Source organism: Cyclopterus lumpus, chromosome 11, assembly GCF_009769545.1.
Source record: "Cyclopterus lumpus isolate fCycLum1 chromosome 11, fCycLum1.pri, whole genome shotgun sequence".
Lineage (NCBI taxonomy): Eukaryota > Metazoa > Chordata > Actinopteri > Perciformes > Cyclopteridae > Cyclopterus > Cyclopterus lumpus.
The window spans coordinates 18768521-18794695 of NC_046976.1; the positions used below are offsets into that span (position 1 = coordinate 18768521).

Here is a 26175-nt window from a genome sequence, read left to right on the forward strand (position 1 = left end):
CCCTTCCTATTCTGAGCTTTGGAATTGTAAAAAAAAATATTTTTAAAAAAAACCCAAAATATTTATAATTAAATGTGACTCATATTATTATTCATTGTCGTTGAGCAACTTGAGCCCCATTTTTTATTTTTTATTTTTTTTACATTTATTTGGTTGCATGTTGGCAAACTGGCACCAATAAAAGCATGTGGAATTATCTTTTAAACCTTTTCTTTTTTCTTTTTTTTTTAAACGTGATGATTTTCAAGCGACTTCTGGAGTCATACGGTTTTTTAAAAATGGAGCCACTGTCTTGTAATGCGAGTTGTGGAGCCCATCTGAAAGTGTGTGTGTGTGTGTGTGTTGAACCCAGATATCTGGTGAACCTGGGCTGCATCAAGCCGCTGTGCGATCTGCTGACGGTGATGGACTGTAAGATCGTCCAGGTGGCTCTCAACGGGCTGGAGAACATCCTGAGGCTCGGCGAGCAGGAGGCCAAGCAGGAGAACAGCGGCACCGGAGTGAATCCGTACTGCAGCCTCATCGAAGAAGCCTACGGTACCGTGCCGGGGTTCTAGTTCATTAAGCAATGTCATGGACAAAATGTGTCGTATTGCTTAAAAACTACCGTTTTTAAATCAGGAATCTCACAAAGCGATAGCTGCCTTTTTTAAAATATATATATATATATTTTCTTCAATTTTGCATCGTTCTAACATCACTCGTCGTTGCAGGTCTTGACAAGATCGAGTTCCTCCAGAGCCACGACAACCAGGAGATCTACCAGAAGGCCTTCGATCTCATCGAGCACTATTTCGGGGTGGAGGACGAGGACAACAGTCTGGCCCCTCAGGTGGACCAGGCCAACCAGCAGTTCCTTTTCCCCCAGCAGGAGGCTCCCATGGAGGGCTTCCAGCTTTAAGTCTGCAGCCCCTCGCCTCCCTCAAATAAACCATTTAACCCCCCCCCCCCCCACCCCTCTCGCCTTCACACCTCCTTGTCTCATAGAGGACCCCTAGATGCCGGCGTCAGACCTCCCTGATCTTGCCACTATCTCCCTGCACACACAGCCCCCCCCCCCCCCCTTTTGTTGCTTTTAGGATTAGTTATTTTCCCCCCACAACACCTTTTTTTTTTTTTGTGCTTGTGATTTTTTATTTTATTTTTTCTTCTTCTTCTTTGGTATTGCTTTTAGGTTTACGGTTCAGATAATCTGATGCCCAAGCTAAGAAGTGTCTCCCTCCCTCCCTCCCTCCCTCCCTCCCCTCCTATTAATGATAATGTTTTATTAAGTGTGGAAACTTTCAGGGGGAGGTTTGAGATGTGAAATCGTAGGATTGTAGAACGGGCTCTGGATGGGATAGTGGAAAAGGGGTTTTATAGAGGATATGTTTAAAGATCTAGTAAAAAAAAAAAAAAAAATGGGGTGGTATAGTTATAGATCCAATGTTTGTCGTGTGCTGTGTTATTAATAACATTTGAATTATGAAGTGATCTAACTATTTAACAAGACACAGCTGGGGATTTAAGGGGGGGGGGGGTACCAGCAGCAGGAAAAAACCCAACGTATTTTTATATTTAAATGAATTCAAGACATTGCAGATGTTTAAAAAAAAAAAAAAAAAAAACGGGGCGAGATGACGCAACGTTTTATAGTTTTTTTTTGAAACGTCTGATTTCGCGGGAGTCGCCCCCCCCCAAAACGGGTTCGCTGCTGGTTCGCTCCCACAATCCCCGGCTGTGCGCGGCGGGGTCTTTGCATGGCGTTACATTACCCTGCGCACGGTCACCGAGTATCCCCCGGCCAGGACTTGGTTCGGTGATATATATATATATATATATATATATATGGGTTTGGCCAGGGATACTCCTTCAAGTGACGAGCCTAACTTCAACCTAAAATTCAAGTATAAATATATTTGAATTTGGTTGTATTTGCATATATATATATTAGTATATGTATTTGCGCACACTTCATGCACATAACACCAGCAGACACTGTACACATACACACACACACACACACACACACACCTCTCACGGATGAGTGGCTAGCAGCAAGAAACAAAAAAAAAAAAAGGTTTCCATCGTCTTTTAGAGTGGGCGGAAAATTTATTTTTTTATTTTAAATGTGCTTTTCTCCACCGTGAGTGAGAATTGATTTCACAGCATTTGGTGTAATTTCTATATTTATGGAAATGTCGCCCTTATTTTTTTTTTTTCCTCTTTAAATTCAGGATTGTCTTCTGTTTTAATTCAGACAATTTTTTTTTTGGGGGGGGGGGGGGGGGGGTATTCAATTGTGATTCGGTGCACTCTTTAAATCTCATGGAAACTCTTTCTTTTTTTTTTCTCTCGTTTCTAGCCACATGACTTATGATGGTTTTAAATTCGCCCCCCCGTGTAAACCCCCTGACCTTGGAACCAGGTGACAGGAGCTGATCTGGGATCAGGGTTCGGGCTGCGTGGCTTGAGCAGAACCGTGTGATGTTTGACTGACGGGTGAGGAAGAGGTTGATTGACTCTTATGACTGTGTCCCTATCCGAGGTCTGGGAGCCGCCCCTGTTATGTGGATCGCATTAAATCGTGAACGGAATTAAGTTAACAACAACAACAACAACAATACTACTGTGAGAATAGTGAGGTTTTAAAAAATATATATAAATGATGACATCTTGTTTTGGACAGACAGCCGTAGATTTGGTTCCTTTCAGTATTATACTATTTTTTTTTTTTTTTTACATAAGCCATAAACTTCCATTGTTCCCGTGACGTTCACGGGTTAAACCGTTCGCCGATTTTCGCTGGCGAAGGAATCTCGTGAGTTTTTTTTTTTCTTCTTCTCTCCGAGTCGTCATCCACAGAACGCGGCGCGCGCTCCCCAGAAGACATCAAAGAGTTCAAATCGTTAATAATTGAGCGTCAAGAACTTTTCCTCTACGCGACCGATTTTGTTGTAGAGCGGCATTCATAAACCGAAGTCTTCGATTTTCATGGCTAATTCTGAGCTCGGCCTACAAATAACGCCAGAATTGCAATGTTTGAAGAAGAAGAAAACAACAACAATAGTGCATCAAGCAGGAAAAATATTTATATTTCTGAAAAATGGAAAAATGCACTCCTATTCACAAAAGTGCCAATCCGACCAACGAAGACTAGAAGTTCTTATGTATCTTGTCTTTGACTCTTTTCTTTCTTTTTTTTTTTTGTTTTCTTTATATCTTTTTATTTACTTGAATGTGCACACATTTTTGTGCAGAACATTGCTGCTCTATTTTCCTTTTATCTTTAAAAAAAAAAAAAAGTTACATTTTTTTTTTGTTGCCATTGTTTCTTTTTTTGGGGGAAAAGTGGCATGCATTTACTGTGGGCGCCTAAATAAGGAATTTAATTAAGGCGGCGTGATTTGTCTTGGGGGGGGGGCACACACGACTTGAGTGATTACATAAAACTGGCCTTTCCAGCTCCTTTATCCTCCAATCGGTGTGACGGTGTCACCGTCTTCTGGTGGTTCTCAGCTGCAGCTGCTGTGGAAACTGGTAGAGTGTAATATATTTAGCATTTTCTTGAGGGGCGGAGCTCCCGGCAGCCCCTCCCCCTCCTCCTCCTCCTCTTGTGCAAGAAGAAACTCAGCTCTGATAGAACTATTGTACTTAGATGTGACAGGTGGTGCACATTGTAGAAGAATTTAAGGGACTATCATAGCAGACGATTGCAGGTACTAACCGTGTTGTCGTAGTTTATCCAAAGTTGCGTCATCCCTGAAGGCTGGTTGGAATGGTTTTTACTTGATGTCTTGTTTTTCAAATATTCCACTTGATTATTTTTGATTTATTTTTCTTCTCAAGTTCTAGTTCTGAAATTGTGTGGTTTAAAAAAAAAAAATTTAAAAAAAGTATTATAAGTTCAACTAAATATGTATGTTCTGATACATTGACAGGGATTCAGATGCCATTCTAATCACTTCTGAGAAGTGGAGAAAAAGCCTCATTAGAACACGTCACATGGAAAGAAAATAAACAAATAGGAGTTGAGGATAAAAAGCCTTTTTTTTTGCTTTTCTTGGTCTCTTTTTTTTTTTTTTTCCTGATCAAGATATTCTGGGCTATATTTTTGGATAATTGTGTTTAGCGGAAAGTCAGGCTGCCTTGTTGTCTTTTAGGGGAATGAACAGACATCACTGAATATCTCAAATCTGACTCGTCTTCCGTCCTAGAAGCTGTTTCATGTCTATATATCGAAATCTGAAGCCGCGCTCGGCTCGGTCGAGTATTGTTGTCTATGCTCCAAAATGTTTACAATGCTACATGTTTGTAAAAAAAAAAAAAAAAAAAAATACTTTTCATATGCCACCACTGACCAGTCCTGATGTTTTTCTCTGCTCTGGTCCTCATTTCTTTTACTTATTTATTTTCTCTATTCATGTTTATGAATTTTTTTTTTTTTTGTTTTGTTTATTTGCTCAAAATTACCCATCTTAAACTGTGACTTGACTTGACTTTACCGACGGTATGAATGAGCGACGATAAAACTTATACACTTCAACTGAACATGACACACAAACATGAACATGGAAGAAAAAAGTGCATACAGGAATCGGCAACATTATTAAAAAGAAATGTAAAGGAAAATATATTGAATTTAAAAATTGTTCAGTGGAAAATACTGTGCAAATCGAATAAAGTTACGTTGCAACCCTTTAATTCAAATGTTTCATCTTTTGATCGCTAGCGTGCATCTTGAGGAATGTTACTGTATTACAATATATATATATATTTTTTCTTCTTGTAAAAATTGCGCTTTGGGTCCAGTGCCTAAAATGTGAGACCTAATATTAAATTATTTTTACGTCATGTTTCATGTTTTAAAGTTCAAATAGGAACATGTCATGTAGTTAGACCACCAGTATTTTATTCCGGTAGTTTTATTTCTCTTCATGGGTGAATTATGCTGCACATTGAGTTAGGTATACATTTGGTTACCTCATTTAAAGTAGTGACAATAGATCTTTATTTATGTGTATATATATATATATATATATATATATATATATATATATATCTCTAAATATTTTTTCAGAAAAGTATTATATGGTAATACATTATACATACATATAATTTTATTTTATATATATATTTTTATATCAAAATTATATTTTTTTATAATTTACAAAAAAATCATTGTTCTAGGTAAAATAAAAATTAGATTAATGGATTCATCTGAATCATATTATTTATAAATATATGCAGAAGTTAATTTCCACACGAAACGATGTATTTTCATTTATTTCCCTTTAGGGGGCGACAAAGCAATCCGGTTGGCACGTAAACCTCCGTTTGAAAAGGAAGAAGAAGAAGAATCCAAAGTTATGACCGGAAGTCTTTTTTTTTCTGGCTCACGCTGTTGTGGAAACCCGCAGTTCGCAGACACACTAGCTATTTCCTCCTCGAGCCCGAAGGTAAACAACTCCCTAACAGCCAAGAACACGGGGTATAATTCACAAACCGGTGCGCGTGCGGTCCGTCGCGTGTGTTTTAAAGACTCGTGTCCTTTAAACACAATGTTCGCGAGCTCATTTAGCCGCATCTGGAGGCTAACCAGGAGCTAGCTAGCTAGCTAGCTAACATGACGTGAACGCTAGAGCGTAGTTAAGACTGACATTCGCCGTTTTCTCCGCCGCAGTTGACCACGTGATCTGCAGGTGTATCGGTCAGCTTGGGGGGTCACTTTCTGTTTATTGACAGTTTGGGGCCCAACAAAAAAAGGAAAAAAAAAATATGTTTATGGTGTTTCATAGTTCACAAAGTCATTTGTATGAGTTAAAATACTGAAGTGTTCAACAAATACGTGTAATTTTAAAGTTGCACCTTGTGTCATTGCCAAAGTATCAGACATGTATTTCTTCTTCTACCTGTGACAGACACCAGAGATGAAAAAACAAGACACGGAAGAGTCCGCCACCCGAGGCGGTGGGGATGCTCCACCTGCAGCAGAAGGGGTGGAGACACCTGCAGCAGAAGAGGTGGAGTCACCTGCAGCAGAAGTGATGGAGACACCTGCAGCTGAAGATGTGGAGTCACCTGCAGCAGAAGTGATGGAGACACCTGCAGCTGAAGAGGTGGAGTCACCTGCAGCAGAAGGGATAGCGTCACCTGCAGCAGAAGGGGTGGAGTCACCTGCAGCAGAAGGGGTGGAGTCACCTGCAGCAGAAAAGGTGGAGTCACCTGCAGCTGCAAAGGACAGCGCTGACAGCAGCAGCCTCAAAGAGTCGGAGCCACAGACGCCACAGACAGACACGCCGCCGCAAGGCGACGAGGCCGGAAGTGAAGGTAGAGTTTTTTTTTTTTTTCAAACGTACCAGGTGAGCTGTACGTTGTTGACGGGGGGGGGAGGGGGAGGGGGGGGGGAAGAGACACCCTGTGGATGGCAAAAGGTTGTTTTTACATATACTATTTTTTTTTTCCCCTTTCGCCGTGTCCAGTTGCAGAAGCGGCACTTTCTCAATGTGACATGGCTGAGAAGCTGAGCCGGCAGCTGGAGGACATCCTCAGCACGTACTGTAGGGAAACCATTTCGGACGACGGCACCGTGCCCAACGGCCAGCCGCACGGCCCCGAGCTCAACGGCATGGTCGGTAAGAGGGGGGACGGCAAGCCAGAGGGCAAGGTCAACGTGGCCGGCAATGGAGGGCAGAAGAAGTCTCAGGATAAGAAGAAAGTGAAGGGTCTCGGTAAGGAGTGTTTCTAAATGAGGTAACTGGTGATGTGTTTTCTAAAAGGGCTTTCTGATGGTGTCCGTTATTCATGCAGGCAAAGAGATCACTCTTCTCATGCAGACTCTGAACACGCTGAGCACCCCGGAGGAGAAGCTGGGAGGCCTTTGCAAGAAGTACGCCGAGCTGGTGAGTGCATCCCGGAAATGGCTTTCCTTTTTTTTTTTAAATAATAATAATTCTAAAAGTCTCGCCCGAAGCATCTTTAAGACATTTCTAGTGTGGATGTAAATGATATAAGGACTTTCCTTCCCCCGTCTGCTCTGAACGTAATATAGTTTTTATCAATTCTAAATTTTCTTTCCAAATTAAGAAAGGAAGGACCAGATACTGTTTTGTTTCAAATGTACATTCTCTTAAAATACATGGAAGAAAAACCTCCAAAAAGAAAAAGAGGAAAACGCTTCTGAGTTGGGACTCAGCGGTGCACTTCCAGTCCAACAGACCCAGAGTGGTGCAATGCAGCGCACAGAGAATGGCCTCAATTGATTGTGTGTGTGTGTGTGTGTGTGAGAGAGAGAGAGAGAGAGATTTGGCTGCGTGTCAGAGCTGATGGATGAAGATCGGCTGTTATTGGCTGAACATGAAAGAAAGGCCTCACGTGCTTTTGTCACTGCTTTTACTACAGTTGGTAATAATATTGTTTAAACATTACTAAAATGAATCCTGTGTGTGTCTTGTGACAGCTGGAAGAGCACCGCAACACCCAGAAGCAGATGCGATCGCTGCAGAAGAAGCAGAACCAGGTGGTGCAGGAGAAAGACAACCTGAGGAACGAACACAGCAAGGCCCTCCTGGCTCGCAGCAAGCTGGAGAGTCTCTGCCGGGAGCTGCAGAGGCACAACCGCACACTCAAGGTAAATCGAGCGGGCACCGGCGTCGCGAAGATGGGACGTCCTGCAACCCTGGCCCGTCTTTAAGGTCCAGTTTCTCTCTCTTTAACTCGTCGTTGCACGTCTTCAACCTCCGTCCGTCTGCGCAGGAGGAGGGGATGCAGAGAACGCGCCTGGAGGAGGAGAAAAGGAAGGAAGTGACCTCCCACTTCCAGGTGACGCTGAACGACATCCAGGCTCAGATGGAGCAGCACAACGAGAGGAACGCCAGCCTTCGTCAGGAGAACACGGAGCTGGCCGAGAAGCTGAAGAAGCTCTACGAACAGTACAAACTGCGAGAGGAGGTCCGTGCACATGTTCCTCCTTTTTTAAAGTTCTCTTTAACTTTCCGACTGCGCGTGTGACAGGCTTTTTATTTCCCTTGCCACCAGCACATAGACAAAGTGGTGAAGCACAAAGACCTGCAGCAACAGCTGGTGGACGCCAAGCTGCAACAGGCTCAGGAGCTGTTGAAGGAGTCCGAGGAACGCCACGACAGAGAGAAGCACTTTGTGAGTATCCTCTTAAACGTTGTCCTCCTTCTTTTTTTTTTCCCGTGCATAAATGTTCCCGTGGTTCATCCTTTGCCGTCGTCTCCTCAGCTGCTGAAGGAAGCCGTGGAGTCTCAACGGATGTGCGAGCTGATGAAGCAGCAGGAAGTTCACCTCAAACAACAGGTTTATGACCCCCCCATCACTCTTTACCCGTCACCTTTTTTTTTTTTTTTTTTTTTTTAATAAGTGTCCGTATCCTAAATGTCGTGTCGTTGTGCAGCTGTCGCTCTACACGGAGAAGTTCGAGGAGTTTCAGACCACCTTGTCCAAGAGCAATGAGGTCTTCACCACATTCAAGCAGGAGATGGAGAAGGTGAGGAGGCGTCCGCGTGACTGCGAAGGCCTGAAGGAATGAGGAATTCATATCGTACTTTTTCTTCCTTTTTTGTGTTTTTCAGATGACTAAAAAGATCAAAAAGCTGGAGAAGGAGACGGCCATGTATCGGTCCAGGTGGGAGAGCAGCAACAAGGCTCTCCTGGAGATGTCGGAGGAGGTAAAGCAGCTTTTCTTTAATTCTGATCTGCCGGCATCGGGGATCTCGTGAACTATCGTCCCGTGCGTTCAATTATTATATGATCTGAAGGCGCAAAAAAAAGGAATTCTGACTACCAACCACTTTTAGATGGCTAGAAAATGGTATATGTTTTTTTTAATATAATAATCGGTATTCTGTTTAAATGAGGTGATTTATTTGATCAGCAAAAGTTAAAATGAAAGATTGTTGTGATTATGTTTAAATTCTCCTGAAACCTGAACTTTGTTGATGACAGCTGTACGTAGCCTAAAAAATAAAGTCAGATCATGCACAGGTGTTTGTGCATGTTAGATTTTTTTTTTTTTAAGTAAAAATAAACATGTTTATTTACTCAAAGTCCCCATTTGTTATTCAAATACGTTGGTTAATACAATTAATTTTCTGCACACACCTCTCTTAAAATCAAATTAGGTTGTGATTTTGTCAGAACTAGTTAAGTTAATGTAATTTTCCTAATTTAAATAAAAAGGTTATTACAAGTGTGTGTGTGTTTTGTTTTTTTTTTGTCTCCAGAAATCCGCGCGGGACCACGAGTTCGAGGCGCTGCAGGGTAAAGTCCAGCGGCTCGAGAAGCTGCGGCGGGCGCTGAAAGTAGAACGCAACGAGCTCAACAAGAAGGTCCAGAACCTCAGCGGTAAGGACGGCGTCCCCGCCCCCGACCCGGGCACCGAGTCCCCCTCGCCGCCGCCCACAGACTCTCTGCTGCAGCCCGGCGCCGCCCACCCGGTCCCAGACAACGCCCCTTGCTCCCAGTCCTGCCACTGCGACCCCGGACTGGACACGGCCGCCCCCCCGGGAGAGGCAGTCGCTGCACGGGAATGAAACGGTCGCCCCCCCCTCGCCGCCGCCTCCTCCTCTCTCTCTCCCCCGCCGGCATCAACGCCTCCGGGCCTGCAGGCCACCGCTCCTCTGCTGGATGAAAGTGACGGTCCGGACGCCGCGGTTGACTTGTGTCCTCCCAGCATGCCCTGCAGGCTTTATTAGCGGCGTGGGAAAGATTGTGCCTCATCCGTCAGTGCATTTTACATTTTACATGCGCGCCGTAACTCTGTTTAAATGACCTCGTTGCGGTTAAAGTTTGACACTCCGAACACACGACGTGGCTCTCAGTCAAAACCTGCACTGAATCAAAAACACTGAAAGAAATCAGACTTGAGGTGTGTTCACGTTACAGTAATTAACCTCCGGTCGTGCAGTTTTACTGTTGTTTTTTACTTCCATCAAACACAACCGCTCGGCGAGAAAAAAGCCACAGCGCTGCTGGGATGACACAAGCCGTGTGTGTGTGTGTGTGTGTGTGTGTAGGTGTGTGGAAGGTGTGTGGAAGGTGTGTGGAAGGTGTGTGTTGCGCTAAAGGCCAGTCCTCGTAAACCCATGTTTTTCTTTCAGGTGAAGTCTTAACGGGATGTGAAGATGATCATTTCTTTTGGCCAGTGAAATTCTCAATAACATAATAAAAATTACATAGAATTCTACAAAATTATTGAAGGACATTTTTCATTCTGACTTTTTCTTCTTTCTTTTTTTTTCTTACTTGTGGACCATTGAAGCATAATCTCTGTTATGGAAATGTATGCATCTTACAGAGAGACGCTTTAAGACAAATCTGTTTTATTTTTTTACACATTTAGAAAATGTCAAAAATAATGTTGATTTTTAAGACTTGTCATTCCTAACCTTTCTGAGTTCTGTTGTCAGCTGCATTCATTTTTACATGTTTTTCATTCTGCTTAAAACATTATTATGACGACCACTCGAAGTGTGTGTGTGTGTGTGTGTGTGTGTGTGTTACATGGCTATGATTGTCTCCTCCCAGCCCTGGTGGTAATTGCAGTAGCTTGTAATCAGGTTTCAACTAGAGAATGTTTAAGGACCTCTATGCAACGCTTGCCTCTTGGTTCAGTTTTTTTTTTTTTTTTTTCTGTGGCCGTCTCAACTGACGAGCACTTAGCTGAGAATGTACATTCATCTCCACTGTCTCGCATGGATGTATAAACAGGCAACATATCTCACAGCAGAACTTTATTTTCTCTTCCGTCATTCTCATGTACTAATTTAATATGTAGCATCGGTGTCACCGTAGAGAGTCATTTTTCAATTTCCATAGGAAATGGCGGACGTGTTATCTTCCAATTAATTATGCCTTCTGGTCCCCGCGGTAGATGTTGGAGGTTCGTTGACCACGAGGAGGAACCAAAGATGTTTCCTCTTTTGTAGTACTTTTAGCTGGCCCTGTATATTTAGTTTATTATTAAATAAAAAGATGTAACGGTGTATGTTTCAATTGTCTCATTTAGAACAGATTTAGAGAGAGATGGACGTAGAACCTGCAGCACTATAAGTGATACATTATTTATAGATATTCATATAAATATAATGCTGTTACTTTTCTAATAGCACATTGTGTGCTTTACTTTTTAATATATACATTTCTATTTAATTAAAATCCCGTGTAAACACCTTTTCTTTGTATGTCTTTATGATGATTTTGAGTGCAGTATCGCTCTATCACCGCTGGGGTGCGCACTCGCTTTATTAGATTTTTTTTCTCATTCAGGAGCCGGAAATACGTCATCTTCCTCTTCCGCCGCTGCCCCGGCGCTCTGAAACACGAGTGCAGACCTTTTTTTTTCTCCTCTTACGGGAGAAGTTTAGTCGTTAACACACCGGGCGGACGCGGTGCAGCTCGCGGACACGCAACAAAATGGTTCGTATGTTTCTTCGTGACCGTGTGACGTCACCTACGTTGCTCGGAACTATAAACGCTCTTGTCTCGTGCCGCGACCGTTAGCTCCGGTTTAGCCTAGCTTACGTTAGCTCGAGAGTTAGCCACCCGCTCCCTTGAAGCCAACAAGGCTAAACCGTTATCTCCAGTTATCGGCTCCCCCCCCAAAAAAGCTATGCTCACGCGCTCTCCTCTCCACAGAGACCCATCCTGCTCCAGGGCCACGAGAGGTCCATCACCCAGATCAAGTACAACAGAGAGGGAGACCTGCTCTTCTCTGTGGCTAAAGACACGGTGAGATGACGTGAAGATCAAGCGCTCCGCCGCGGTCACGTGTCTCCACCTGCGGTGGTTTTAACTCTTTTATTTGTTCCGCCTGCAGGTGACCAACGTGTGGTACTCTGTCAACGGGGAGCGGCTCGGCACCTACAATGGACACACGGGGGCCGTGTGGTGCGTCGACTGTGACTGTATCCTTTTTGTACCAAAAATAATAATAATAATAATAATAATAAATACGCTAGTTTGTGTAGCTGTGTTCGTACCTGTTGGGCTCCTTAACGTGCACTCTCTCAGGGGACACCAAGAACGTGCTGACCGGATCGGCAGACAACAGCTGTCGACTGTGGGACTGTCAGACCGGTATGTAGAGAGGAGCTGGTCCTCGTGGTGGATTAGATCCTAGTCCCCGAGGAACGTGTGTGACTGCAGGAACAGGAAGTGTAATTTAACCTCCCCCCCCCCCCCCCCCCCTCTTTGTGCCACACAGGTAAACAGCTGGCTCTGCTCAACACCAACTCCGCCGTCAGAACGTGCGGCTTCGACTTCAGCGGCAACATCATCATGTTCTCCACGGACAAGCAGATGGGTTACCAGTGCTTCCTGAACTTCTTTGACCTGAGGGATCCACAGCAGATTGGTACGCACCACACAATGCACACGGGGGAGGGGTTGGTAACGGTACACAAACACCACAGTTCGGAGAAAGATCCTCTGGAGGACCGAAGGAAACGTTTTTGCACTCTAGTTTTACTGTAAAAATAAAAGAACATTTCAAACACTTCTGTATTTCACTGCAGGAAAAACCGCCACACACTTTCCCCTAAAGGGATATGACTAAATACAATGTGTGCATTAAGAGGAGCGTTTCAAATGTTCACCTCAGTTTAGATGAGATTCATATATTTCGGTCGGGTAAGAAATCATAAGAAAAACAAACCAATAAAATAAATGCAGGAAATTATGAACACGCAAATATTATTGCCGTTGTAGCAATACTATAAAGAAATTACTACGTTACTACGACTAACTTATGTGGCAAATATATATTTTTTTATAACAACATCAGCAATAGTTGGCTATTTATTGGTGCAAATTCATTCATTTGTCTTTTAATAAAATAAAAAAAGCAATATTCCTCATTATTTAACAAAGTCATGATGTCATACTTCACTGTATGAAGAGTTATTCCCAATTCGGGGAAAATATTTTACGGAGCGCCTTCTGAGCCATCTGGTGATTTTTATGGTCTGTTTTATTTTATTCATGTTCCTATTTTTTTTAAATTTTTTTTAGAGCATATTGATCATCATAAACATGTCTCGTCTTCTCGGTGTAACGAGTGAGTTTCTTTTCCTTTTTCTTCGTCTCTGCAGAAGACAACCAGCCCTACCTGTCGCTGCCGTGCAACGACCACAAGATAACCAGCGCCGTGTGGGGGCCGCTGGGAGAGTTCGTCATCGCCGGCCACGAGAACGGAGAGTTCAACCAGTTCAGCGCCAAGGTCGGTGCACCGGGTTGCCGCGGGAACCGGAGCGAGAGCTTCTTTAGAACCGAATATTTACAGTTCCAAGAGGGATTTAAATCAAATCCTTTTGATTGGATCGCTAAAAGGTTTAGAGTGGTTGACATGTATATTGATCATATTAGTGGTTACAATTATATAGTACTAGCAAACATATGTTTAGTTTTATAAATATATATTGAAAGGGTCAAAAGTGCATTTTTAATTTGATCTCGTATTAGTGAACAAATCAGATATTAACAATGTATCAACTGTAGGGGGAAATGCCGTCCGTTTGCCAGCAAAATATGTCTAAATATATTGCAGTGATTAAGAAGATTTAACATAAAATTCATACTCTTTAATGTGGTCGTGACTGTTATTCGTTGGCAGTCTGGAGAGATCATCAAGAAGGCCAAGGAGCACACCAAGCAGATCAACGACATCCAGACGTCGGTGGACCTGACGATGTTCGTCAGCGCCTCCAAGGACAACTCGGCCAAGGTACGGCTCGCCCGGCTCGTTGCCGAGCAACCAGACGCTCAATCCGGTCTATAACCCTAACGGGCCTGTTGTCTGACGTCACACTGTGGTTGTTTCCCTTCAGCTCTTTGACTCCGCTTCTCTGGATCACGTCAAGACCTTCAAGACGGAGAGACCCGTCAACTCCGCGGCCATCTCCCCCACCATGGATCACGTGAGTGCCGGCGATTGTTTGCCGCTAACTGCTTCGTCAAAAATAAAACCGTGGAGCGGAAGAGGAAAAAAAAAAAACTCATCCGTTCGCTGACTTTCAGGTGGTGATGGGAGGTGGACAGGAGGCCATGGAGGTCACCACGACATCCACCAGGATCGGCAAGTTTGAGGCCAGGTGAGTTGAAAGAGGTTCCACGTTAACGTACGTGACCCCGGTGGGGTGTGTGTGTGTGTGGGGGGGGGGGGGGGGGGCGGTTGCATTGAGGCGCTGACCTCGGCTTTGACCTCCTCAGGTTCTTCCACGCCGCCTACGAAGAGGAGTTTGGCAGGGTCAAGGGTCATTTCGGCCCCATCAACTGCGTGGCGTTCCACCCCGATGGCAAGAGGTAGGACGCTGCACTCACCTGTGATGTAAAGTGGCTAACGTGTGTGTGTGTGTGTGTGTGTGTGTGTGACCTCTGTTGTTGTTGTTGTTTACAGTTACAGCAGTGGAGGAGAAGACGGATACACAAGGATTCATTACTTTGACCCACAGTACTTTGACTTTGAACTGGAGGCGTAAACCTCCTCGTCTTCAGCTCCCTTCATACTCGGTCCAGTCAGGAAGGAGGAGCCTCCTTCCCCCTCGCCTCCTTCCCCCTCGCCTCCTTCCCTTCATCTGAACCCGCTCTGTCATCAGTGTATTCAATAAAGAGGTCAGAGGAGGTGACGGCATCTCAGAGACAAGAGTTTTTTTTTTTTTTCTAACATCTTTTGTGGGATAAGAAGTGATTTTTGTACCCTGGACCCGCGGAGCATCGTGACTGGACTCCAAAACCCACTGGAGTGTATTTAATCTGTTTCTACTAATAAGTAGACTTGGATTTGAGATATTTTCTGTTCCGTCATTCCACCATAAAATTACTGAATTCAAGTCGTGACTGCGTGATTTATGCAACTTTTTAATATATATTATAATATCCTAAAATGATTGACATTGATCCTGATGCGTCTCATTTATTGCATATCTTCATATATATTTTAAAAAGTCAATGTTTAGTTGTAATAAAGTCATAGGACGAAGTTGTAAATGTCAGAACATTATACTTGAGTAATAAAGCAGTAGTGGAACTGATAAATTAAAGAAAAAGAATTACAACTATTTACAGTAGCTTTCTTTAAAATGATAATTAAAGCTTTAAAAGTTATAGAAATGTGACGAGTAATACAGGTGAAAGTCCTATTAAGTCTTTGAAATCCCTAAAAAAAAAAAAAGTACTCCATAGTTTGTGATGTCATAGCATAGATTATAAAAGTCATTAAATAACTTGTATTGATCATATTTATGACAAGAGTAGGGCGGTATGTCTTAAATTGTCACGTCAGTTTATTTTGTTAGTGAACCATCAAAAGGTCAAAGGTGAATCGGCTCCACCAGCCTCATTCCCTTCAACTGATCTGTAATCAGTGGACTTTCAGATTACTTCAATTAAGGCCAGAAGAGCAATTACCAGAAATATATTTAAATATATTTTTAGAAATACATAATGTATTGCAATGAAAACAAAAATATAAGTGTGTTTATTTCTGTTGAGGGTGAAAAAAAATTAACTTTGCCATGGATAATTTCTTTATACGTTTATTACAAAGTTCTGATAATGCGCATTTCACAAGGATAAAACCATTTAACCAGCTCGCTCCACCTTCATGGATAACGAGGGGGGGGGGGGGGTTACAAAATATCAAAAACAAGGTCACTCGCTTCCAAAACCTTCAACAACCACTCATAACAGAAAAAACTAAAAACACTGAGCATGTTCACAGGGAGGCGGGCTGAAGGGTCCGTCCGTGAATATGAATAAGTTACTGAGCGTAGAATTCGGGCCTGTCCGCGCAGAGGGAGCAATATGTACACGCTTGGAGGCGAGATTATTCTAAACATGCAGTTCATTGAGCCAAACGCTGGTTATTACCCATGAATAGATGTTTAAAAACTAACAGAAAAGCCTTTTTTTTTTTGCACGAGCGCTCTAGTCTATACTCATAAATCTACATCTTCTGCAGGTATTAAATCTGTAACGCCATGATTGGAACAGGAGGGGGGGCACGCCCACTCAACCGGGGTTTCACTGAGGTTGGTAACAAAAGTTCATAATACAGCGTAAACCAGGCTCGCCTTCAGAACACAGAAAATACAAAAAGGCTCCTGAACGTAGGAACCAGGGGTACAAGAGACCTTTCCTTCCTTCCTTATGCTTCAAGTCGTCTTCACCTCTTCTTTTGGTCTGCAACAAAACAATTCAGGGGGTTACACAGTAATATAATACAGAGGGAATTATGACTTACTAACACTCGCTCTAAGCAGCTTATAATACACGATTAAGCCCCCCGAAAAAAAGCAAATATTTATGTCTTTCCGAATCATTTCAAGTGCGTGTGTGTGTTTGCAAATACCCACGATACATGACAATAACTAAGCACAAGGATTTTAGACAAGTGAGCAAGAAGAGAAGACAGCTTAATGTTTTATTTAAATGTAGAAACCTTTATATTCAAGGAGCAGTTAGCTAATCAGTGTGTGTGTGTGTGTGTCTCTTACCCCGATGTGTCCATCTTCTCTTCCTCTTTCTCCTCCTCTTTCACTTCTGGGGAGGCAGAAAAACAAAATAAAAATCAGCACAACGCCGTTACACAACATCGTCGTCCAGTCGTCAATAAATACCCAACTGGGGCTCGAGGACAAGTCGTACCTTTCTTCTCCTCCGCTTCCTTCTCGTCCTCCTTCTTCACCCGTTTCACCTTCTTGTGGTTGGCTGAGTTCCGGCGGCCTCCTCCCTGGCCCTCCGCCTCGTCCTCGGAGTCGGAGAACTCCTCCTCGCAGGCGATCCTTTTGTCGTGGGCCCGGACTGAAACACAGAAGGGTCAAACTCACTCTCTCTCTCTCACACACACACACACACTGCAGCTCGACGATGGCGTAGAAATCTCTTACTGGAGACGCGTTTGTCGGTGTCCTCCTCCTCCTCGTCCGCGCTGTCCGGGTGCGGCGCGTCCTCGGGGATCGCCTGCATCTGGACGCCGGGGGCGTGCGGCAGCATGCGCAGGTTCTCAAACAGACGCTGCTTGATCTTCTCCAGGTACTCGTTGGTGTTCTGGTTGGTCATGTTGGACGGGCTGATGTGCAGCTTGAAGTCGGGCCCAAAGTACTCAAAGTAGTCGTTGTAGGGCAGCTCGTTGGGGATGGAGCAGTCCAGGGCCACGGCCGTCTCGTAGGTCCAGCAGCGGGCCACGTTGCGGATGGTGTAGCCGCCGCCGCCCAGCATCAGCAGGGGCAGGTTGAAACTTTTGATGTACTCCACACATTTGGCGTGGCCTGCAGGAACACACACACACACGTTGAATTCTCCAGCACAAAAAGGCCCTTTCACCGGTTGTTTTTGGTGGCTGAATGGAGTTCATACCTTTGATGGTGAGGTTGAAGCAGCCCAGTCGGTCTCCAGAAAGAGAATCCGCTCCACACTGGAGCACAACAGCACTCGGCTGGTACATCTCCATGACTTTAGCCATGATCTAACATAGACACACACACACACACACACATTAGCAGCCGTGCAGAAGAGAGTGATCGTGGTGACGACCTAGTGCCTAAATAAAAGACGACCTACAGGTTTGAAGATGGCTTCGTAGGACTCATCGTCAATGCCGTCTCGAAGCGGGTAGTTCACCGCGTAGTACTTTCCCTTTCCGGCTCCGATGTCCTGCGCACAGCGAAGATAATTAAATTGTAGCACACACACACACACACACACACACACACATGTTACACAGATGAAGGCCGACTAGAATCAACAAACTAACCCTCAGGTCTCCAGTGCCCGGGAAGTACTCCCCGTACTTGTGGAAGGAGACGGTCATGACCCGGTCGGTGGTGTAGAAGGCCTCCTCCACTCCATCGCCGTGATGGATGTCGATGTCTATGTATAAAACCCTCTGGTGGTACCTAGAGAGGAGAGAGCACCCGGTTGAGGAAACCTCTAATCTGTCATTGGGGTCTTTGCTAATCAACCACCAGAATACAATATGGACATTGCGTTGACGCTGTAAATTAGAATGTTTTCAACAATAAAAATGACACTATATTGAGGCATTTTCTACAGACTTTTAGTGACACACACACACACACACACACACACACACACACACACACACACACACACACACACACACACACACACACACACACACACACACACACACACACACACACACACACACACACACACACACACACACACACACACACACACACACACACACACACACACACACACGCACACGGTTCCGTAACATTTTGAGCCTGCACTAATAGTTAATACATTTTCTACAGTTATTAATTTTTCATTAAACATAAGAAAGTACAGATAACCCCAACGCAGCTGACTCTCCTGTAGGAAGAATTCATTTCTCATTACAGCCATATCTGTCTCACTTCAAAGAGATGTCTCTATGTTATAATAATATGGTTACGGAAGTGACCTTCAAAATTGATTCATGAATAATTATCCTGCCAATCAATATGTGCAGAAATTTGGAAAAAAGGCAAAATCACCGACTGCTCTTTCTGTGATGAATATTTAGGGACTGTTTTGTTGAACAATACGTTAAAACCACTTTCTAATTCAGGCGGGTGCGTTGTTTTTAAAGCAAAGTGATTTTAAAGCCGCGTACTTCAGCAGCTCGAGGATGGCCAGGACGATGTCGTTGACGTAGCAGAACCCCGACGCCTCGGACTTCTTCGCGTGGTGGAGTCCGCCGGCCCAATTGATGGCGATATCCGTCTGCTGCTTGTTCAACTTCAACGCCCCAGCTGGAGTAAAGACACAAACATGGGTTAACGGGACTTTGATGTGTTGATCCAAATGTCGTACATCGTCTTCACATTTTAAAAATGTACATTATGAGCACGCAGCACTGTCCAGGTGAAGGCTACCAGAGGTGGGACAGGATTGGCTAGTTTACTTTACATCTGATTTATTCCATGCACACGTCTGCACCGGGAAGGGGGGGATTATGGGATGTGCGGTTGGCATAACTCACCGACAGATCCACCCGTTGAGAGCTGGCAAAACTCAAACAGACCATCAAACACCGGGCAGTCTTCTCCGACGTTGACTGTGAGCAAAAAGAACACAAACAAGACAACAACAAAAACAAAATCAATAAAATTCCACATAAGCGAACAGTAAGAATACTTTTGCATCCGAGTCGAAGCGAAACACTCACACCGCTGCATCTGTTTGCTGTACTCGGACATGTTGTCTGGTCGGATGGACCTCAGGAACTTGATGTAGTCGTCGCTGTGGTATTTAGTCATCTCCTCACCACTGGCTTTGTGTGGTCTCTGGGAGCAGAAAGAAAGAGGACGAGGAAGAAAGTGACCGCTGACTCTTCATCAATCGACACGTTTTAATGCGCTCTGCCTTTGAGCGCCTAGTCTCTGTTCACTTACATCAAAATATTGAAAAACAGAGTAGGATAGCTGACTAATTATTAAAAAAACACTGTGAGAAACTAACAAAACACATCTTCTTATTCGGCAACATAACGGCAAATGCTTTTTTTTAGGATTATGACGTAATATTCCCTGTAAGGAAGCATAATGTGTGTGTTGGGGGGGCGCTTGTGTGGAGCGATGTAACTCACGTAAATCTCCATTTTCCTGTACAGTCCATAGTTGAGAAGGAGGTTGTGCGTCATGCGGATCCTGTGGGGTTTCATGGGGTGGCCCTGGCCGTAGTAGTAGTTCCCCACGTCGCCTTGGAAACAGAAAATAATCATCCAGACAGGTTTACGTTACAGAATCCGCTCGCGAACCTATCGATACGATGCATTTGGTGCCCAACTCCATTCAAAGCGTGCCCAGTTCATCCGCCGTGTAAGTACACACAGAGCAGCACGCGAACATTAAATAAAAAGGGTTTTATTTGTTTGTGACGAAAAACTAGCTAAACAACGCGGCATTCACGAGGACAGCTACACGGCGTACATCTTTCCAGCTGTTTGTAACCACGACAACAGGCGCGTTCGGCTGAAAGTCCCCAGTTAACACGGTCGCGTGTTAAACCGTAACACCGGCGAGATGAGCGCCGGTGTTCACGGCAGATGTGAAGCTAAATATGTTCAAATTACCGCACAGCACAATCCGATATAGCATCTTTTTAAAAATAGAATTACATAAATAATTCCGCGTATTCTAACTCGAAACCGAGATGAACACCGGATGCTACCCGGCTACTTAGCTAGCGAGCTAAACGTTAGCTAGCCACACCGGCTAGCTAGCGTGCTCTCTATTAAAATTAAAATTAAATAAATTGAAAACGCGTAAAATGTTCCTGAACGTCTTCTCGCACTCGAGGCCGCTCCACTGGGAAATAAACGCGTTGGGTATTTACCGTCGTAGTAATAGCAAACTTTCTTCTTTGTTCCTTGCGACTCCATTTTACTCCACTGTTTAGTGACCAACACGGCTCCCTCTCGTGCACCACGGAAGTACGAGCCGCCGCGCCGACCAATCACAGACGCTCACCCGCCCGGCTGGGAGGCGCCGGTGGAGCAAACCGAGGACCGCCGAGGCTGCAGCTACTAGCCAGACAGAGTGTCTAGACTGGACCCTGACACAGATGTAGAGGCTATTTATTAGATGTATTTACTTATTTTATTCACAAGTAGTATTGTTTAATTATTATACATGTTTTTTTTAATGTAAATGCACCCACTGCAGGACTAATAAAGGATTATCTCATCTTATTTAGGTTAGATATATATAATTTTATCAGTAAACTGGACTATCAACCATCACATACTCTGACCAATGGGGATCCTCTTTCTCTCTGCATGGAAGTCATAAGTCTCTGGGGTTCGGTTGTATGCCCATTTGATTGTGCTCAAGGACAGTATGTCAAAATAAACCCTTTGTAACCACGTTGCACCAAACTTTGTGTTTGCCATTTTGCAGTTTTAATAATTGTAATATTGATTGGGGCAGCTTAAAATCAATTTAACGCTGCCTGACTATATCTCGTAACCCTTATTGTGAGCCTTAAATGGTTAATTGTATCTTATATATACATATAGATGGTTTTATCTCCACGTGTTGATGGTTTAATTAAGTATATATCAATTGCCTACATTGTTTCATAGTAAACTTGAAAAAATAGAAAAAAAATAAAAAGAACGAGGCAACAGGAAGCCGTTTAGGTCTGGGCCTGTAAAAAAACCCTGAAAATATCAGACTTCGTTTCACATGTTTTGTCGATATGTATTGAATTTCATTTGGTTATTTGATAAGAAAAGGATCAAGAAAGAAAAAAGAAGAAAACCAGTAAAAGGTTCATTTTCATCAGTTGTCCCTGGACAGATTTTAGGAAGACACCCGAAAGTAGAATAAAATGACATTTGCAAGCAGATGTATCTCATGCAGGTCAAGGGATTTGGACAAATGCCAACATATTGAAACACAGCTAAATACATAATTTGAAGAATTTGTGAAATGCATGTTTTTCTAAAAGCACTTACTGCCTTTAAAAAAAAATAAAAAAAAATATATATATATATATATATATATATATAATGCAGTGCAGGTGCAATGAGACTGATTATGCACATTTTGATGCTTAATACTGGCAAACCAGACAAGAAGGTCATGGGCTTCGTGGCATTTCACATAATGGCCACCGGGTGGCGGTGAAAGCTCGCGTGTGTTTCGACCCGTCTCTTCCCAAAATCTCTGCGGACTCCATCGTGGCTGAATGAGAAATGCAGCATCCCTGATCAGTCACAGAATATCACACAAAACAGCATTTAGCCACAAGTAAGTTACAGCCGTATTTAGAATTGGAGTTTTGGGGGATTTTAGTCACTTATTACAAAACAAAATCTACTAAGAAATCGTCTGCCTGGAGAGGCAGAAGGCCGTATCCATGTGGAGGCCACAGCTTTTGTCTTTAATAATTCATAATTGTTTGGAAGGCCGCGGGTCCAAATGTGTAACTCAGCTCTCAACTCATCATGTCACCATGTGAACTAGGTCAGAGCATCCAGAGCGGCTCAGTTAGCCAACGCTCAGGAGGCTTCAAATGGCGGGGGGGGGGGGGGGGGGGGGGGGACAGCGAGGTAATGGTGCTGACCCCCCAGGGCCATGCGGCTAATCGAGGGCCAGGGGGTCATTGGAGATAACACGGTCGCGATGGGGCGTTCAATTATCTCCCAACCAATCGCCGACAAACACGTGTGTGTGTGTGTGTGTGTTTCTTGTTTTATTAGAGGGGGGGGGGGGGGGTTACGCACGGAAAAGCCCCTCCAGGTAATTTGTGATATTGGGCTGCGTGAATAGAATTGACGTGTTCGTTTTTTAACTCACATGAGGGAGCAGCATAGTTTATGTCTGGTCAGATTTATAGCTCTAATAAACCTTTTGGCTGGTTTCTCTCCCCGTGCTGTCACCACATGGTGCAATCATTGTGAAAATGACTTAATTTGACTCCATAACGATAAGCGATGATGAATAAAAGTAGAATACTGACCTGAGATTAGGTATTATATTGTTTAGTCTGTAAAAAGGGCGAATGGGTTGTTTCCTCTTTCAAAAGTGGCTTTAAATTTGGGTTTTTTAGGGTCAAATATTGAAGGATATTTCTTTTTCTCTCCTTTATTCTTTCATTTGTCTTATATTTAGACACTAAAATGTCAGTCAGCGTGTAAATTGTTCAATAAGCGGATGAATTAACACGTTATACCCTTAATTCCTCATTACAGGCTCCAGATCCCTCTCACATAAACTTTATTACACGTGTAAATGCAGGATGTAAATAACCATGAAGACACACACAAAAAAAAAACGGGCCCGGTAACCAACATTTATTTACCATTATCAACTTTACAATAAAACCAGAAACATCTGTCAACATTAGCAAAATAAAGAACAGAAATCAATCCAATGTATTTACAGAGACAAAGCAGATTTAGGCTCACATACGACAGATAAACAACTCTGCTTCATATCAAACCGCTGACAGTGAACATAGCAAGCTTTAAAGTGTTCTTTTTTTAATTTTTTTTGTATTCTTCCATAGTAAGGTAAAAATCAAAAGTCGTCTGTTCTTTTATTTTTTTTTTGTAGTTTTTTTTAAAATGTATTTCTTCCTTAAAACAAACGAGTAATAGCGTCTCTGAGTCTTTTAAGATGCTTCTCTATAATACACCACAAAATACTTGTAAATTTGGGTTAAAATATAGGAATGTAAAAAGTTGGCGAGTTCTCTTTTAATTTTCAGATTTCATTTTTTTTTTGTCGTCGCTCTATTCAACAGTCTTTTTCAAGTGGTGGTGGTGTCCTAGTATCTAGCTTCGTTTCCTCAGCGAGGAGGCATCTTGATTTGCAGATTTTATACGGGGGGGGAGGGGGGGGGGGGACGACTCCATCCATCCTCCATCTATACTTCGCGGTGTCATTAGCTCGCGCTCTAGCCATTAAAATCCAATTTTCTCCACCCAGCGACCCGGCCCGCAGCCTAAAAACTCAGTCCGGGTCCAGATGTCGAGCAGAGGGAGGGGGGGGGGGGGGTGGGGGACCGGGGGCAGTGATCTAGTGAATCTAGTCTGTCGTCTTGTTATCATGACGAAAAAAAAGTGGCACGTCGAAGGAGTCTCTCACATACATGTGTATATATTTACATATACATATATCCACATACATATGTATACATATACACACATATATATAAATATATATATATATATACTCTTAAATTCTCTCTTTCTCTCTTGAAAAACAGTTCACCCAGTTCATTGTGAGCTTCCAGGTACAATCACTCCTTCTTTTCAGAGGGAGCCGGGGTCGAGCTGCTCTCCTCTGTGGGTTTCGTGGCCTCGGGGGCCGGGGCGGCGGCCTCCTTGGCCTCCTCCTTGGGGGCCTCCTCTTTAGCCGGCCCCTCCTCCGCCTTCGGAGCCTCGGCGGCGGCGGCGGCCTCCTCCTTCGCCTCCTCTTTCTTCTCCTCTTTCTTCTCCTCTTTCTTCTCCTCCTTCTTCTCCTCCGCCGGAGCGGCGGCTCCGTTCTCGGCGGGTTTCTCCTCAGAGGGGGTGGCGGCGGCGGAGGCGGTGGCGGCGGCGGCGGCCTCCTTGACCTCCTCCTCCTTGACCGCCTCGCTCTTCTTGCTCTTCTTCAGGTTCAGTTTGAAGTTGAAGGACTTCTTCAGGGAGAACTTCTTCTTCTTCTTCTTGGGGGTCTCCTTGGTCGCGGCCTCGCCCTCGGGTTTGGCCGCCTCTCCGTCGGCGGCGGGCGCCGGCTCGATGGCGTCTCCTCCGGCGGCGGCTTCGGGCTCCTTGGCCGCGTCCGCCGAGCCGTTGGTGGCGGCGGCGGCGTCCGCATCGGGCTTTGTGGACACGTCCCCGTTGGTTTTAACGTGTCCGTTCTCCTGAAGGGGAAAAAAATTAAAAAGGTGGACACAATAAGTCATCTGTTTCTACAGTTTACATATCATCATTTTTATTATTTTTTCTTCTTAAACCTCTCTGCACGTGCACGAAAAACAAAAGGAAGCTATTCCAGAGGTGCATTTCTCATCTCTTCTCAGAGCGGCGTCGTGCTCATCAATTAACCACCGTGTCGCCTGGCTCCGAGGCGACGCCTTGCAGTACCCGGACCGAGCGATAGGCGGCGGTGGCGCCTCACAGCCCGGGCCAGGGGGACCAGACAGGCGCAACAAAAGACCAGACCGGAGCTCATCGAGAGAGAGGAAACACTCAGAGCCACACAAATAATCGGGTTTTAAATTCACCCCAAATAATCAGAAATAAACACTGCTCGATTGAGTTATTAGTAAAGTATAATAATAAAGTATTCATAATGAGTAATGTTAAACACTCATAATAATGGTGGTATGACACAATAAAAAAATTGACAACGCCGGTTACACATTTTTGGAAACCGTTGCCCAGACGACAGCCAGGCTCGTGTTTTAAACAGGGAGGAGTGGTGCCTACGTGCGCGCGCGCTGCCCCCCCCCACTCTCCCCCCTTTAATGCCATGGCACCATCACACACGTTGTGCGTTTTTTTTCGGTTTGAGCTCGTTCACACAAAATAAACACTCAACGTGACACTCGACCGAGATAAATAACAACAGTTTGTATGTTATAATATTTTTTTGGGGGGGGGGGGGGGTGCGCTCTTCAACCAAAAACCCGTCTGCGCGAGACAAGCGACGCTCTAAAAAAAAAAAAAAAAAAAAAGCCCCACCTGGCTTGCCCCCCCCCCCCCCCCCCCCCCCCCCACACACACACACACAAAATATCCTCACATTCAAGTTGCATCGATTCAGCGTCGACTAAATGTATAAAACTCACGTTTTTCACGTGATAATATCAAACTCGTATCCATGCGCGCTTATTCCCATTGATAAAAAATGTTAAACATTTTAAAAAAAAGGAGCGCAAAGGCTCGCGCGTCGTTTACCTGTCCGTTGGTTTTGACAGCTGCAGCATCGGCGGTGGCGGCGCTCGCCTCCGCGGCCACGTCTCCCTTGGATGCCTGGGATCCCATTGTCTTCGATGACTTTGTTTGTGCGCGCGCGTGTGTGTGTGTGCGCGTGCGTGTAGGTGTGTGTGTGTGTGTGTAGGTGTGTTTGTCTTCCAAAAAGCAAATTAAAAAAGGAAAAACTTTTTTTTTAAAAAGAAAGAAGAAGAAGAAGAAGAAGTGTGTTTTTATAAAGTTAATCCAAGCCCCCAGGTAGAGTTCCGTATCCAGCGGTGAAAACGATGAAAAGTGTCGATTTTTTTGTTGTTGAAATTTGTATTATTATTATTATTAGTAATTTGTTGTTCTTCTTTAAACGGCAGGTACTTCCTCTCGGCTGCTCCTGTGGTCAGACTTGTCACCCCGGTGGAGAGAGACCCTCTAAACTCAACACTGGTTGAACGCAGCGCTCCAGACATACAGCAGGTTCGAGGCCCCGCCCCTGGGCGGGACCTGCCGGGGCGAGGTCCAATCGCGGCGCCGTGTGAGGGGCAAGTCTAGCGAGCTCTGGCCAATCGAGCCTCCTGCTCCCTAATTGTCCCCGCCCCCTTTAGGAGGACCCCCAGCGACGGAATCAATTTAGCTCAATTTATTCCGTGTTTTATAGGCTTGGAAGTTAAAAAAAAATAAAACACTTAATAATTTTCTCTCCTTTTATGAGTGTTTCTGTTGCTGCACATTTACATGAGGAATATCTATCTTGATTA

General features: G+C 44.2%; 5 protein-coding genes across 5 annotated transcripts in view; 3 read left to right on the forward strand and 2 right to left on the reverse strand.

Moving 5' to 3' along the window:
• kpna6 (karyopherin alpha 6 (importin alpha 7)) overlaps window positions 1–1525 on the forward strand; it is a 10711-nt gene extending 9186 nt beyond the window's left edge. Inside the window, exons 13-14 of the mRNA XM_034544862.1 lie at window positions 353–537; window positions 714–1525. Of these exons, the coding sequence (XP_034400753.1) occupies window positions 353–537; window positions 714–901 (373 nt within the window). The 3' untranslated portion in view covers window positions 902–1525. The remainder of the gene's footprint in view (window positions 1–352; window positions 538–713) is intronic.
• Window positions 1526–5339: 3814 nt separating this feature from the next.
• Window positions 5340–10988, forward strand: txlna (taxilin alpha). Its single transcript, XM_034544854.1, has 11 exons — window positions 5340–5438; window positions 5901–6309; window positions 6462–6710; window positions 6790–6881; window positions 7439–7609; window positions 7735–7929; window positions 8017–8136; window positions 8227–8301; window positions 8399–8491; window positions 8577–8672; window positions 9228–10988. Exons 1-11 carry the CDS (start codon window positions 5349–5351, stop codon window positions 9534–9536), a joined length of 1899 nt encoding a protein of 632 aa, XP_034400745.1. The 5' UTR covers window positions 5340–5348; the 3' UTR covers window positions 9537–10988.
• Window positions 10989–11270: 282 nt separating this feature from the next.
• On the forward strand, window positions 11271–14831 carry eif3i (eukaryotic translation initiation factor 3, subunit I). Its single transcript, XM_034544909.1, has 11 exons — window positions 11271–11421; window positions 11641–11733; window positions 11822–11909; window positions 12016–12081; window positions 12209–12358; window positions 13095–13222; window positions 13616–13726; window positions 13830–13919; window positions 14020–14093; window positions 14212–14304; window positions 14399–14831. The coding sequence occupies exons 1-11, from the start codon at window positions 11419–11421 to the stop codon at window positions 14478–14480; spliced, it is 978 nt and encodes a 325-aa protein (XP_034400800.1). The 5' UTR covers window positions 11271–11418; the 3' UTR covers window positions 14481–14831.
• Window positions 14832–15527: 696 nt separating this feature from the next.
• LOC117738760 (probable histone deacetylase 1-B) lies at window positions 15528–20458 on the reverse strand. Its single transcript, XM_034544866.1, has 12 exons — window positions 20350–20458; window positions 19601–19713; window positions 19181–19298; window positions 18995–19069; window positions 18626–18764; window positions 17756–17897; window positions 17563–17655; window positions 17359–17467; window positions 16890–17270; window positions 16648–16803; window positions 16497–16542; window positions 15528–16182 (listed from the first exon to the last, which is right to left on the reverse strand). Exons 1-12 carry the CDS (start codon window positions 20393–20395, stop codon window positions 16155–16157), a joined length of 1446 nt encoding a protein of 481 aa, XP_034400757.1. The 5' UTR covers window positions 20396–20458; the 3' UTR covers window positions 15528–16154.
• Window positions 20459–22792: 2334 nt separating this feature from the next.
• On the reverse strand, window positions 22793–25871 carry marcksl1b (MARCKS-like 1b). Its single transcript, XM_034544922.1, has 2 exons — window positions 25409–25871; window positions 22793–24369 (listed from the first exon to the last, which is right to left on the reverse strand). The coding sequence occupies exons 1-2, from the start codon at window positions 25493–25495 to the stop codon at window positions 23764–23766; spliced, it is 693 nt and encodes a 230-aa protein (XP_034400813.1). The 5' UTR covers window positions 25496–25871; the 3' UTR covers window positions 22793–23763.
• Between the last annotated feature and the right edge of the window lie 304 nt (window positions 25872–26175).